Source organism: Pongo abelii, chromosome 1, assembly GCF_028885655.2.
Source record: "Pongo abelii isolate AG06213 chromosome 1, NHGRI_mPonAbe1-v2.0_pri, whole genome shotgun sequence".
Classification (NCBI taxonomy): domain Eukaryota; kingdom Metazoa; phylum Chordata; class Mammalia; order Primates; family Hominidae; genus Pongo; species Pongo abelii.
Genome location: NC_071985.2, coordinates 148656472 through 148670165, shown reverse-complemented (window position 1 = coordinate 148670165; position 13694 = coordinate 148656472). Strand labels below are relative to the sequence as shown.

The following is a 13694-nucleotide window of genomic DNA, read 5'->3' as shown; positions in this document are numbered from 1 at the left end:
TGATTATCAACTCCCCCTTTCCCCCTTCCTTTAGACTCTGCCAACCACTATTCTATTCTTTGCTTCTATGAGTTTATTTTAGATACCTCATATAAGTGGAATCATGCAATATTTGTCCTTCTTTGACTTGGTTATTTCACTTAGCATAATGTTCTCAAGGTTCATTCATTTTGTTGAAAATGTAAGGATTTCCTTCTTTTTTAAGGTTAAATAATATGCCATTGTATGTATATACAGCATTTCTTTTTTGAGGTGGGTCTCCCTATGTTGCCCAGGCTGATCTCAAATTCCTGGTTCAAGGGATCCTCCCATTTCAGCCTCCCAAGTAGTTGGAATTATTGGCATGAGCCACCAAGCCCAGCTATTACATTTTATTTTTAAAATTCATTAATCTGTCAATGGACATTTAGTTGTTTCCATATCTTGATGAATAGCATTGCAGTGAATATGGGAGTACTAATAGCTCTTTGAGTTCCTGATTTCAATTCCTTTGGATAAATACTCTGAAGTGGGATTGCTAGATCACATAGTAGTTCTATCTTAAATTTCTTGGGGAATCTACAGTTCCATAGCAGCTTCCCCATTCTGCATTTCTACCGTTTCTACCACAGTATACAAAGGTTATGATTTATTCACATCCTTGCCAACATTTGTCATTGTTGTTTTGATAATAGTATCCTAAGAGGTATGAGATGATATCTCATTGTGGCATTGATTTGCATTTCCTTGATGATTGGTGATTTTGAACCTCTTGTCATATATATACAAATTGGCTATTTGTGTGTCTTCTTTTGAGAGATATCTATTATGTCCTTCGACCATTTTCTCAATTGGGTTATTAGTTTTTTTGCTATAGAATTGTAAGCATTCCTTATGTATTTTAGAAAGTAACCTCTTATCAGATATATAGTTTGCAAGTATTTTCTCTCATTCCATAGGTTTCCTTTTTACTCTATTGATTATTTCCCTGGCTGTATAGAAGCTTTTTAGTTTTATTTAGCCCTGCTTATTTTTGCTTTTGTTGCCTATGCTTTTGGTGTCATATCCATGAAACTATTGCCAAAACTAATGTCTTGAAGCTTTCCCTCTGTGATTTCTTCTAGAAATTTTACAGTTTCAAGTCTTATGTTTAAGTATCCATCTTGAGTTGATATTTTGTGTATGGTAAAAGATAATCCAGTTTTATTCTTTTGCGTGTGGATATCCAGTTTTCCCAACACCATTAGTTGAAGAGACTCATCTTTCCCCATTTTGTGTTCTTGGCATTCCAGTCAAAGATCATTTGACCATATATCCATGGATGTATTTCTGGGCTCTCTGTTCAGTTCCATTGATCTATATGTCAGTCTTTATGCCATTGCCATACTGTTTAAATTACTGTTGCTTTGTAATATATTTTGAAATCAGGAAGTGTGTTGCCTCCAACCCTGTTCTTTTTCAAATTGTTTTGGCTATTCAAGATCTTTTCTGGTTCAATATGAATATTATAATTTTTTTCTATTTATTTAAAAATATCATTAGGATTTTGATGGGGATTGCATTGAATCTGTGGATTGCTTTGGATCATATGGAAATTATAACAATATTAAATCTTCCATCCATGAACTTGAGATGTCTTTGCATTTGTTTGTGTCTTCTTTAATTACTTTCATCAATGTTTCATAGTTTTTAGTATGTATGTCTTTCACTTCCTTAGTTAAGACTATTCCTAAGTATGACGTTATTGTAAATGGGATTGTTTTCCTAATTTCCTTTGCAGATAGTTCATTATCATTGTATAGAAATGCAACTGATTTTTGTATGTTGATTTTTGTATCCTGCAACTTTGCTGAATTTGTTTATTCATTCTCACAGGTTTTTTTGTGGAATCTTTAGGGTTTTCTCTATATAAGATCATATCATCTGTAAATGTAAGGACAGTTTTACTTCTTCCTTTTCAATTTGGAGGCTATTTATTTCTTTGTCTTGCCTAATTGCTCTGGCTAGGATTTCCAGTCCTATGTTGAATAGAAGTGGCAAGAATGGGCATCCTTGCCTCATTCCTGATCTTACTGGAAAAGTTTTCAGTTTTTCACCTTTGAGTATGATGTTAGCTATAGCCTTTTCATAGATAGCCTTTATTAGGTTAAGGTAATTTCCTTCTATCCCTACTTTGTTGAGATTTTTTTTTTATCATGAAAGGATTTTGAATTTTATCAAACACTTTTTTTATCTTAGACGATTGTGTGATTTTTATCCTTCATTCTATAAATGTGATATGTCACATTAATTGATTTTTGTATGTTGAACCGTCCTAGGAATAAATCCCACTAGGTCATGGTGAATGATCTTTTTAACATACTGTTGAATTCTGTTTGCTGGTATTTTGTTGAGGATTTTTACATCTATGTTCAATCAGGGATATTGGCCTATAATTTTCTTTTCTTGTGTGTCTTTATCTGGCTTGGTATGAGGGTAATACTGACCTCATAAAAAAAGTTCAGAAATGTTCCCTCCTCTTCAATTATTTGGAAAAGTTTGAGGATTGGCATTAATTCTTCCTTATATGTTTGGTAAAATTCTCCAATGAAGCCATCTAATCCTTGGCTTTTCTTTTATGGAAGGTTTTATACTACTGATTTAATCTCCTTACTAGATAGGTCTGCTTGGATTTTCTATTTCTTCATGATTCAGTCTGGTGGGTTATATGCTTCTAGGGACCTATTTCTTCTAGACTATCCAGTTGGTAGACCTGTAACTATTTATGGTAGTCTATATGACCTTTTTCACTTCTGTAGCATCAGTTGTAATGTCTTTTTCATTTCTGGTTTTATTTATTTGAGTCTTCACTCTCTTTTCTCTTAGCCTAGCTAAAGGTTTGTCAGTTTTGTTTATCTTTTCAAAAGCCCAAGTCTGAGTTGATTTTATCTTACTGTTTTTCTATTCTCTATTTTATTTCTTTGTCCAATTTCTTAAGGTGGAAAGTTAGGTTGTTTTATATCTTTCTTTTTTTAATGTAGGTATTTGTGACTATAAACTTCCCTCTTAATACTGCTTCTGTTTCATTTCATAAGTTTTGATATGTTGTGCTTTTGTTTTTATTTGTCTCAAGATACTTTCCAATTTCACTTTTGATTTATTTGACATATTGGTTATTCAAAAGTGTGTTGTTTAATTTCTATGTATTTGTGAATTTTTCAGTTTTCCTGCTGCCATTGATTTCTAGTTTCATTCCATTGCAATCAAAAAAGATATTTGGTATGATTTCATTATTTTTATATTTGTTAAAAATTGTTTTGTAACCTAATATGTGATCTATCCTGGATAATGTTCCATGTATGCTTGAAAAGAAATGTATATTCTGCAGCTGTTGGGTTGAATGTTCTTTATGTGTCTGTTAGGTTCACTTGGTCTACAGTGTTGTTCAAGTTCACTGTTTCTTTGTTGAATGGTTTCTTGAATATTGATCATATATGGGAATTAATAGTGATACTTGTAAATGGCACTATTTTATCTTTCTTACTGAAACTAAAATTCATTCCTTGATATGTTATAGTTATCTGTTCATTCTGATATATGGTCTCATGATAAATAAGTCTTTGATTATTCCCTTCAATTAGATGATGATGAGTTAAGAATTGAGTCTGTTTATTATTTTGAGTTATACTGATTTTTCCATTGCAAATAACTGCCTTGAAGTGTACATTTCAAGAGTAAAGTGCATAAAACTATACAGTCAGTTAAACATATTAAAACATCATATTTTAAATATGAAAACAAAAGGAGTTTCAATCAATGCCAGCAGAATTCACAGACATTGACTATGTATCTTTTATACATTGTCAGCCCTCAAGGACTGCTGTTTCTTATATAGTTTCTTGCTACTGAGATCCCTACAGAAGGAAAACCAAGTTTCTCTAAGCAGTGAAGCCACACCCAAATCCTTTGGAACAGAGACCATTGTGCTGTGGCTCAGAGCAGGGAGGAAAATTTCTTCAGGTAGTCTTTAGACTGTTGTGTTTAGTATTAATGATTAGGATATGAAATGTTTGTGTTTGGCATGAATTGTATCTGATAGTAAACAAAAAGTATTCATTGAGTCTGCTTGAAAGGAGTGTTCTTGGCCAGGCACGGTGGCTCACACCTGTAATCCCAGCACTTTGGGAGGCCAAGGCGGGTGGATCTGTGGTCAGGAGTCAAGACCGCCCTGGCCAGCATGGTGAAACCCCATCTCTACTAAAAATACAAAAAATACAAAAAATTAGTCAGGCATGGTGGCATGCTGTAGCTGTAGTCCCAGCTACTCGGGAGGCTGAGGCAAGAGAATCACTTGAACCCGGGAGGCAGAGGTTGCAATGAGCTGAGATCCCACCACTTCACTCCAGCCTGGGTGACAGGAAAAAAAAAAAAGAAAAAAAGAAAAAAAAGGAGCATTGTTATTTACACTAGAGGATTTTATTTGTACTAGAATGTACAAATAAAAAGAGGAAAAGGAAAGGAGGCTGTTTATAAGATCCTTTGTTTTCAGAAAGATGGGTTGGGAAGACATTCCAGGCAGAGGTATGCCAAGGACAGAATGCTGTATGATTTCAGAGGAAAGCCATTAGCCTGAGGGAAGATACCTACACAGAGGAAAGAAATTGTGCAGGAAGATGCTCCGTCTGTCTGCAGTGCCTGCTCCTAGTCTTACTGGTGACCCAGGGCTCCAAAGCCTTTCATCCACACACCTAGCACAGCCTGACTCACATTGCCGTGTTGACTTTCCATCCTTCTTTCAACCGTCTATTTCCCCTGTTCCTTAACCACTTTTTGGAATAGAGCAGGAAACAAACATCATGACCTTCTTCATCCCACAACTGACTCGAGATTATCCTTTTCATTAGACTGTGAGTTTCCAATGCTTATTAAGTGCCTGGCTCGTAGTAGACAGGTTAAAATTAATTAAGGAGAAATTAAACTGATTCTTTTATAATGAGCAGGACTAATCCCCTGGAAGTTGAACAGAAAGGGTCTGACTGACATAAGCAAAGCCACGGGTATGGGAAAGTCTAGGATGTTGCCCAGTTAGGTTTGAATCAAGCATCTGAACTCTAAGCTAAAGAATTTGGAATATACAGAAGGTTTGATGAATTATTTGCCTTTTCAATACTTTCATCATTTTGATGTGATGCAGCTAAGTCAGTCAACTCTTATTTATCTGAATATTTAAAAATGAAAAATGTTCTGTCCAGAATCTTTGAATCATCCCTTCTCTTTTTGGGCCTGCCATTTAGCCAGACCCCTGCTTGTTAGCATGAAGGGAGAGGGAGAAAGGAATGGAAATAACGCTAATGCTCATTTAGTTGCTTCATCCTTAGGTTTGTCATAGGCAAAGAGATCAATATTAATTTATTAGAATCAGAATTAAATTGCTTTTAGCCAGAGGCTCTTTTAAGACATGAGCAAAGAATAGGTTAATTTCATTTTGAAAATAAGTTATAAATATCTAGGCAGCACAAAGTTAGAGTGCACTGCTGAGTGTAAAAATAAGTAACATTCAGAATTAGCTTTATAAAAAAAGTAATGTGACAAATATATCATCATAATATGTTAACCAGTGTCTAAAGTAACTTGCTCTGAACTTTGAAGTGGAAATACAATTGAGGAATATAATGGAGTTGTGGTATTACATGTGGATTGCATTTACCCAGAGTATCCTTTTGGCCTGACCAACTCTCAGCATCCATAATATCATAAATACCATAAAATGTACAGATGCTAGATTTAAAAAAACAGTTTCAACTATTTTCTGCCTGCCTTCTTACAAAGGGAAATGGAGACTTTTGCTGCCAGAACTTAAAATTATGATGTGCCAACATGAAAACCTCATCATAAAGGCTCAATTGATCTGCATATATCTGCCAAATTTGTTATTATTGCATTTCTGTCCCCATGGTTGTGTCTTTCTAACTCTCATTAAAAATCAGGTGATTGTTTAATTAGGGTATAATCATTTCCTAGTGTGAATTATTCACACATGATAATTTTTATCAATACTTGATGTACCTAACCATATGCACAAGGACTAAAAGGTGACTGGGCTAAATGGAAACATTGATAATTTGATTAAGTGCTGAGATTTCTTGCTAATTTTTAATAATAAAGCTATAGATAAATATATATATTAAAGATTCTGTGCCTGGAAAATACTCATAAATTTATCATATCAACATGTATTATATTCTAAGAAACATTTTGCTATGACGATAGTGAATAATAAATATCAAATGAAAATGGCACTTTTGTATCTGCCATTTCATTTTATCAGTGCAAAATTAGCAGCCACAATGGAACCACCAACTGGCAGGTATTTTAAACAGTGACATTTAAATTCCCTCTGGAATTTGACATGCATAGGTCATAAGAAAAGATGTGGCGAGAATGGACCATTTATAAGGAAATAACTAAAGCTAAGCGTCTCAATTTGGACAAAATATCAGTCCTTGGGGAGACATATTGTATTCCTAGCAGAGAATGGTGCCGCTTAAATCTATCCTCCAGTATCTTCCCATGTCAAATGTTATCTGGCTTTGGCACTCTGGCTCCTGCCCCGCACACCCTTCCACTTGGCCTACCCTTGTTGTGTTATTTTGGATCATCACCAGCTTTCTCCTTAAAACTGTTGCTGAAACCACTGGAAGAGCCCAGTGAAATCATCCATGGTGCATTAACACAAGCAACCTAGAAGCGATGGTGTGTGCCTGTGAAGACGTGCCTCTGCAAGCCATCCCCACTCTGGGGCCCCCCTCAGAGAGTGTTGAAGGCAATAAATGCCTTTTTAAACTGCCATTGAAAATTTTCAAGTGTTCTAGGCAGGCTGAACTAACCAGCCCTCCCTTACGTAAATACGTCCTCAACAGCACTTTGTTCACCCCTCGATTCGAATATTCCTCAGAACTGGCTGTTTCCACATCTGCTTTCCCTCACCAGATTGCCGGCTTCTTGAGGGCAGGGACTATGCATTCCCTGTCCTTGTAACCCTGCATGTAGCACAATACTGAGAAGACAGGCTTTTAATAAATATCTGTTGTGTCAATGAATAAGTATAGTGGAAAAAAAGCAGAGACTTGGAGTCAAGCATATCCGGAATCCAATCCTAGCTTTATCTACCATGCAATTTGGGGTGTGTTTCTTAACCTTTCTGAGCCTTCGTTTCCCAAAAGCAGGTTACAGTAGCCAGTTCACAAAGAGGTGGGAGGCTGATACTGAGTAATGTGTGAAACACAGATTTTAAGTTGTAAGTGCCCTCTGGTTGTTAGTCCATTGTAATACTTTGTTGTGTATCAACTGTGCACCAGTCAGACTGTGCTAGGTGCTGGTGCTACAAAGATGAAGATAGGTTTTTCTTCTCAGGATATCAGTAGTCTAATGTGATTTTTTTCCAGGTTATTTTGGCTTTAGGGGGCTATCAGGCTTTTAAACTTAGATAGATCAATCATTAAATGTATTGGTTGGTTTCTAACCCCTTGTTTCTTCTGGGTGAATTCCCTTACCCTCCATATGAAAGAGTGCCCCGTTCCACGTTGCTGCTATTCATGGTACACTGCCAGCAGTTTTACAAGTCTTTCTCCTCTGTGGCATTGCTACACTCAAGAATATTTCAAAATTATGGAAGTCATGATGTTATATCCCACCAGAATAAAAATCAGGAAAGCCTCCCATCTTAAAATACAATGTAGTGTATTTTGTTATTACAATTGAATATTCTTTTTAAAATGCTTTATTTTAGGTTTGGGGGTACATGTGAAGGTCTGATAACTATTCTTGGTGAGGAAAGGCAACTAACTGAAGTCAACCACAGGGAGAGTGAATTCAGATGTTTTCTGGGGGCACTTAAAAGTGTTTCGATGGGCCTATGTGTTCACTACCAGAAGTGAACTAATTAGAAAACTGAAAAGATTTGTTGGAACAATGAACTCCTTTCCGAACATTCTTCAAGGACACCTTAAGAGAGAGGAAAGGAAAATGGTACCTTGAAGAGGGTCGTCAGTGCCAGTTGCTGATTGCTTATGTTGCTAGTGTATGGAAAATTCAAGCACATAGATAATTTTTTTTTATTTACTATTGATTTAAAAACACATAGTTAATATTTAGTAACGTTAGGGTGAAAAATAGTTTTCTTCCCGATGTATATTGCCTGTTAAATGGTAGGAAGATTGTGTGTGTACATGTGTGCATATGGGTATGTGTGTATACAGGCATGCAGTGGTTATAGATTCACCATCTTTAAGCCCAAAAGAGAAGACATTTAGAGTATTGGCTTTAAATGTTTTTAAATTAGGTGCTGTTGAGAAATGAATGATCACATGTGCCATCGATCAGTGACTCCCTTTAACTAGTACAGAAGTTGGTTTGGTTGTCTTAAATCAAATATTTTAGGTTCCTGCTATGGGCAAAACATTATGCTGGGGAATGAGTGGCTGGATCCTTGACTCTTAGACCTTTAAAGACCTTCAGGAATCTCCCCAAATCTAGCCAATTTTGTTTCCATTAAAAGTAACCTGGATCTTTTCAACTTCCACTAAATATTGAACCTCTCAAGCTTAGTTCTAGGCCCAGCTCTCTTCTCCTCCTCTCTCAAGATTTCAGTTACTGTCTAAATGCCTCTGTCTCCCACAGGTGTACCTAGCCCACTCTTCTGCTTTGTGCTCTAGACTTATAGCCCACATTAAATCTCCACTAGGATATAGACAGTACTCCAAATCTAGCATGTTCAGCTGGATGGATGTTACCACCATCCATCCAATTCCATGACACTTCTACTCCCTCCATTCTCTATGTCTGGTCTACCACTAAGTTACACTGATTTTATTCATTAACTATCTTTTAAATCCACACACTCCTCTCGTTTTTCACAGCCACCACCCTAGTCTACGCATGGTCTCTGGCTTGCATGACTGCAGTAGACTTCTCATTGGCTTCTTCCCCACTGGCTCCTCTCCAGCATCCTCTTTTTCAAAATGTGAATCTGATCAGGTCGCACCCTTTACATAGGACCATTCAACAGCTCCTCATTGCTCTTAGCAAAAATCCAGAATCCTCAGTGTGGCCTCCAAGACCTGCATGGCTCCCTTGGCTATATGTGTTTCTGCCACAGGGCCTGGAATATTCTTCATGTGACTTCTTCATACAGTTAATTTCTGGCTGCCTTTTAGATCATACCTGAAAAGAAACTCCCACGGGAAAGCTTCCCCTGTCCCTTAAACTATCATAGTAAATGATGCTTGTCCTTCTTAGCATTTAGCATAACTTGCTGCTGTACGTTTACTTGTATGATTATTGATCAATGTCCACTCCCCACAGGACTATAAGGCCCATAAGAATAAGGGTGGTGTCTGTTTTGCTCTGCAGTGTATTCCTAGTTGGAGAGAGGAGAGGATTTGTCCTGAGGGACCTCCAAAGCAAAGCTAGGCTATGTGATTGGATGTACACTCCGGGAAAATCATCTTGGATGAGGTATGGAGAAAGCCAGACAAATACTCCCAACGCAGAAATGAGGCAGAGTCCCAGTAACTGCAGGTCATTACCATTCTTTCTTTATTCTACTTCTCCTTTCCCTCCTCTCTGAATCCAATGAGGAGCATTACCCATAGACCCTCTCAGACAAATGCTTGATTGTCATCTTGTCATCTATTTATTTGAACAATATGGGTTAAGTTCCTAAGTACACACTTGATACTAGGAATAATAAAATGAGAAGTGGTCCGGGCTCAAATGCATATCTCCAACCTGCATCTCCCACTCTAGTGAGAGAGACTGTTCAATAAACAGAGGGTATAATTCAGTGTGGAAGGTGCTACAATGGGAGTTTGAGTGAAGTTCTAGAAGTCAAAGGAGGTTATGACTAAAACACGCCGTTGGAAGAGCCAGAAAAATGCTTCAAAGTGGAGATAGTTTTGTACTGGTAGAAATGGTAGAGTTTTGTCCAATAGAGACAGGTGTGGGGGCATTGTAAGTGGCTGGGACAGAATGTGCAGAGGTTCAGATCTGTGAAAGGACTTGGCCTATTGTGGAAGGGCTTTATCCCTAGACGTGTGGGGATGGGGCTAGGGAAGGTGTTAGGAAGACAGGAAGAGAGAGAGGTATGTTGAGGTCATATCGTAAAAGGCCAGGTGTTCTGAACTCAGAAGTATGAATATCATACTCTGGGCTACCAGCAGTCACTGGACCACTCTCAATGTCTCTGGATTAAAAACCAGAGGAAATAATTTACATTAAATGTCAAACGGTTTATTAGCAGTGACTAAGCCAGTGAGAGTAATCATCATCTGAACCCAAAAAACATGAAAGGCCTGTCCCGGAAGACCCAGTTGTGAGCCTGGCCACACCCTTGTGCAGGCACTGCCATGACAACTGTCTGGATTTGTGTTTTGCAGTTCCATGGAAAATGGGAGACCACCTGATCCTGCAGACTGGGCCGTGATGGATGTCGTCAATTATTTCCGAACCGTGGGATTTGAGGAGCAAGCTAATGCTTTTCAGGAACAGGTAACTTGGTCTAGAGAAACACGTGATGAACATGTGATGAACCCACAGTTACCTCCCTTCCCAACAGTGGGCAGAAGGGAGTGAGGAGGAAGGGGACCAAAGAGCAGGGAGGAATCAGTGAGGCTCTGAGAAACTGAGGGGAAGGAGAATGGATGTACCAGGTGAATTATCCCTTTGTGGAAGGGGAAGACTCAAAGCCGGAGACAGTGGCAGCTGTGGAGAAGAAGGCTAAAGCTCATTTACATCTATGTCCTCTGAAAGACTGATCATACTCAGGGGTGGAGTGACTCAGCCCCACCTTCAATGAAAACACACTAGAAAGCAGGAAACAGAAAAGAAAGGAAAAGCAGGGACAAACCTGACCAAGAGACATACACCACCTTCTACTACTGGCCTCAGCACCCAATGAACTATTAAGCCCTTTGCAGTTTGCTTTCTGGGTGCTTAGCAAGGTAGAGTGGAAAAAGCACAGGATTGATAGTCGAATCCTGGTTCTTCTATCTCTATGTGGCCCTAGGCACGTTACTATGTCTCTCTGAGTCTTGGTTTCATATCTATAACATCAGACTGTCAATAACTTTATAGGGATGTTGTTGTGAGGATTAGTGGACAATATACGCACAGTGCCTATGATAGGTTCTGGCATAGTGTGGATGCTCAAAAAATGGGATTTCCTTTTCCTCAGGTCCAGGGATGGTATCAGAAAGAGGGAGGAAGGGGCAGGAGTCCGTCCCAATTGTCTAGGTGATTCATAGCTCCATGTTGCAGGCTGTGCTAGGTCTGCAGGGTTGATCTTCAAGGGGCTTTGACCTGAGGAGGCAAGTGGGGGCAACACAGTGTGGTTCACACCAGGCCAGTTCTGTGGGTAAACACAGAGTTCCTATTTCTCTATCAACGAAAGCTGCAGATTTCTAAGCATAACATTTTCTTTTCTAATATCATAATCTTGTAGGGAGAATTAAAAACTGAACAATGTGTCTGGCTGCTTGTTCCACATCCCTTCAGCCATTGTTCATTCTCTCAAACTATTAGCTGTATGGCCTGAGTTTGGATAAGTTAAACTTTTCTAAAATTGCACACGCCAATTTCTAGATTTCCTTCAACCTATATTTACTTCAGATTTGATCTTTGTACATAAGTATTTTTTTCCTAATTTGGAAAACTTGCTAAAATAGCAGCTTAAATTACTTCATACCTACCAGAAGAGCTAAAATGAGAAAGGTTGATAACATTAAACGTTCATGAGGATGTGGAGCAACTGGAACTCTTTCGTTGTTGATGAGACTGTGAAATCAACATTCAGACATCTACCCCATGATGCAGCAGTTTTGCTCCTGGGTAATTACCCAAGGGAAATGAAAACACATGTCTGTAAAAGGATTTGTACAAAATCGTTCTTACTAGCTTTATTGCAGTGGTCAAAAATTTGAAGCCTATGTGTACATCAATAGGGGAATGAATATACAAACTGTGATATATTCATACAGTGGAATACTCCACAGTAATAAAAAGGAATGAACTACTGTTATGTGCAACCATTTGCATGAGTCTCAAAAACATATTACTGATTGAGAGAAACCTTACATAACAGAGTTCATACTGAATGGTTCCATTTAGATAAGGTTTCAGAATAGGAAAATGAATCAGTGGTAAAAAAACAATCAGAACAGTGGTTGCCTCTGGCTGGGTGGGGGTGGAAAATGACTGGGAAGGAGTATGAGGGAAATTTCTGGGTGATGGTAACATTCTGTATCTTGATACAGGCTTGGGTTACAGGTATGCATGGGTCACTGCTTGCTTATACACAGGCATATGCAAATGATTCAGGTTTGTGCATTACAGAACATATAAATTTTACTTTAAAAAGAAAAGAACTATGAAAAACACCTAAACAGTGGTATAAAAACAGAAGTATTTAGGGGAAAGTATACTGATATATACAACTCAATTTAAAATGCATCAAAAATATGCATTGGCAATTAAATAGAAGGGTGACCATGTGGACATATATGCGGTAAAGCAAGTACAGAAAATGTTAATTGTAGCATCTAGGTGTTCAGAATATGGGTATTTACTATAAAACTCTGATGAGTTTTCTTTATGTTTGAAAAACTTTTATGAATTGTGATGGAAAAAAACTGCTCAGGTTGGAAAGTGGAAGGCCGCTGATCAGCTGGAACATATTTTATTTTGTTTTTCACTGGTACAATGTCCATTTGTGTCACTGCAATTGAACAGCACTCTTCTAAAATTAAATTTAAGTAGTATTGTAAATGGTTAACAAAAAAAATACTTAGCTAAAAGGTCTCTTGGCCAGCTTCCCAGCTGACCAAAAGCCCTTTGCAGATTGAGCTTTTGCTCAGACTCCTTGGAGGCAGACATCCCAGACTGGGGGCACATGATGCTCTCTGGACCTTCCAGGTTCTGTGATTTACCTCAGAAACGGGACTGCCAGCTCTGAGCCTGGCCCACGAGCAGGCACTTTCTCCCATGGATGATCTCATTCTGTTCCCACAGACACTGGGAACCATAACGGGAATAAACTCTTCTAAAGCATTTCATTCAGAAATCCTTCAAGGGAGAAGTGAGCATTGTCTTGCTACTATGTTCAACCTGCCAACTTGGAAGCCTGAGAAATGAATTCTCAAAGGATCAGAGTTTTGCAAGCATGGTCCAGAAGCTTAAGTTTCTTCATTCTCATGGAAAGGTGATTGGGTCAGGGAAGAGTCTGCCTTGAATTTGTCTCTGGCAGTGATTCAAATATCGTTTCTCCTTTTCCCATTAAAGGAGTGGAGGGCAGGGAGAGAATCACTGGCTAGGCTTAGGATGATAAGATAAGTCACTGCTGTGATATTCATGAGGACTGAGGATTGGATCCTCTACCATGTTAACCTGCCTCTTCCATCATCACACTACAGAGGCCATCAGCATTTTACCTCTGGAGTCTTCCTGGCAATGAACCTAGTTGGTTAGCACCCACTCATCATCCTGATGAGAAAATGCAGGCCATCTCCAGCCCAAGCACATGGCCCTTCCAAGGTACATGCAGGTACACGCAAGGTCACAGCAGCTGAGAAACAATTAGAACAGCTGCCTCCTTAAACTCTCCTCAGGAAGCAGGGCAGGGATGGAGAGCATCCCCTAAACCACTTTTGAAAAGGGCAAGTCCAGAAAGGGCAGCACGGTTG

The 13694-nt window shown here is 38.5% G+C and overlaps 1 protein-coding gene across 3 annotated transcripts in view; it reads left to right on the top strand.

The window, feature by feature from the left end:
* SAMD13 (sterile alpha motif domain containing 13) overlaps window positions 1-13694 on the top strand; it is a 53953-nt gene that overhangs the window by 16688 nt on the left and 23571 nt on the right. Inside the window, exons 3-4 of one of the 3 annotated variants that reach the window (XM_054532431.2) lie at window positions 9370-9537; window positions 10395-10506. In XM_054532431.2, coding sequence (XP_054388406.1) covers window positions 9370-9537; window positions 10395-10506 — 280 coding nt within the window. The remainder of the gene's footprint in view (window positions 1-9369; window positions 9538-10394; window positions 10507-13694) is intronic. The other 2 variants (XM_054532439.1, XM_024254874.3) reach the window with 2 other exon arrangements.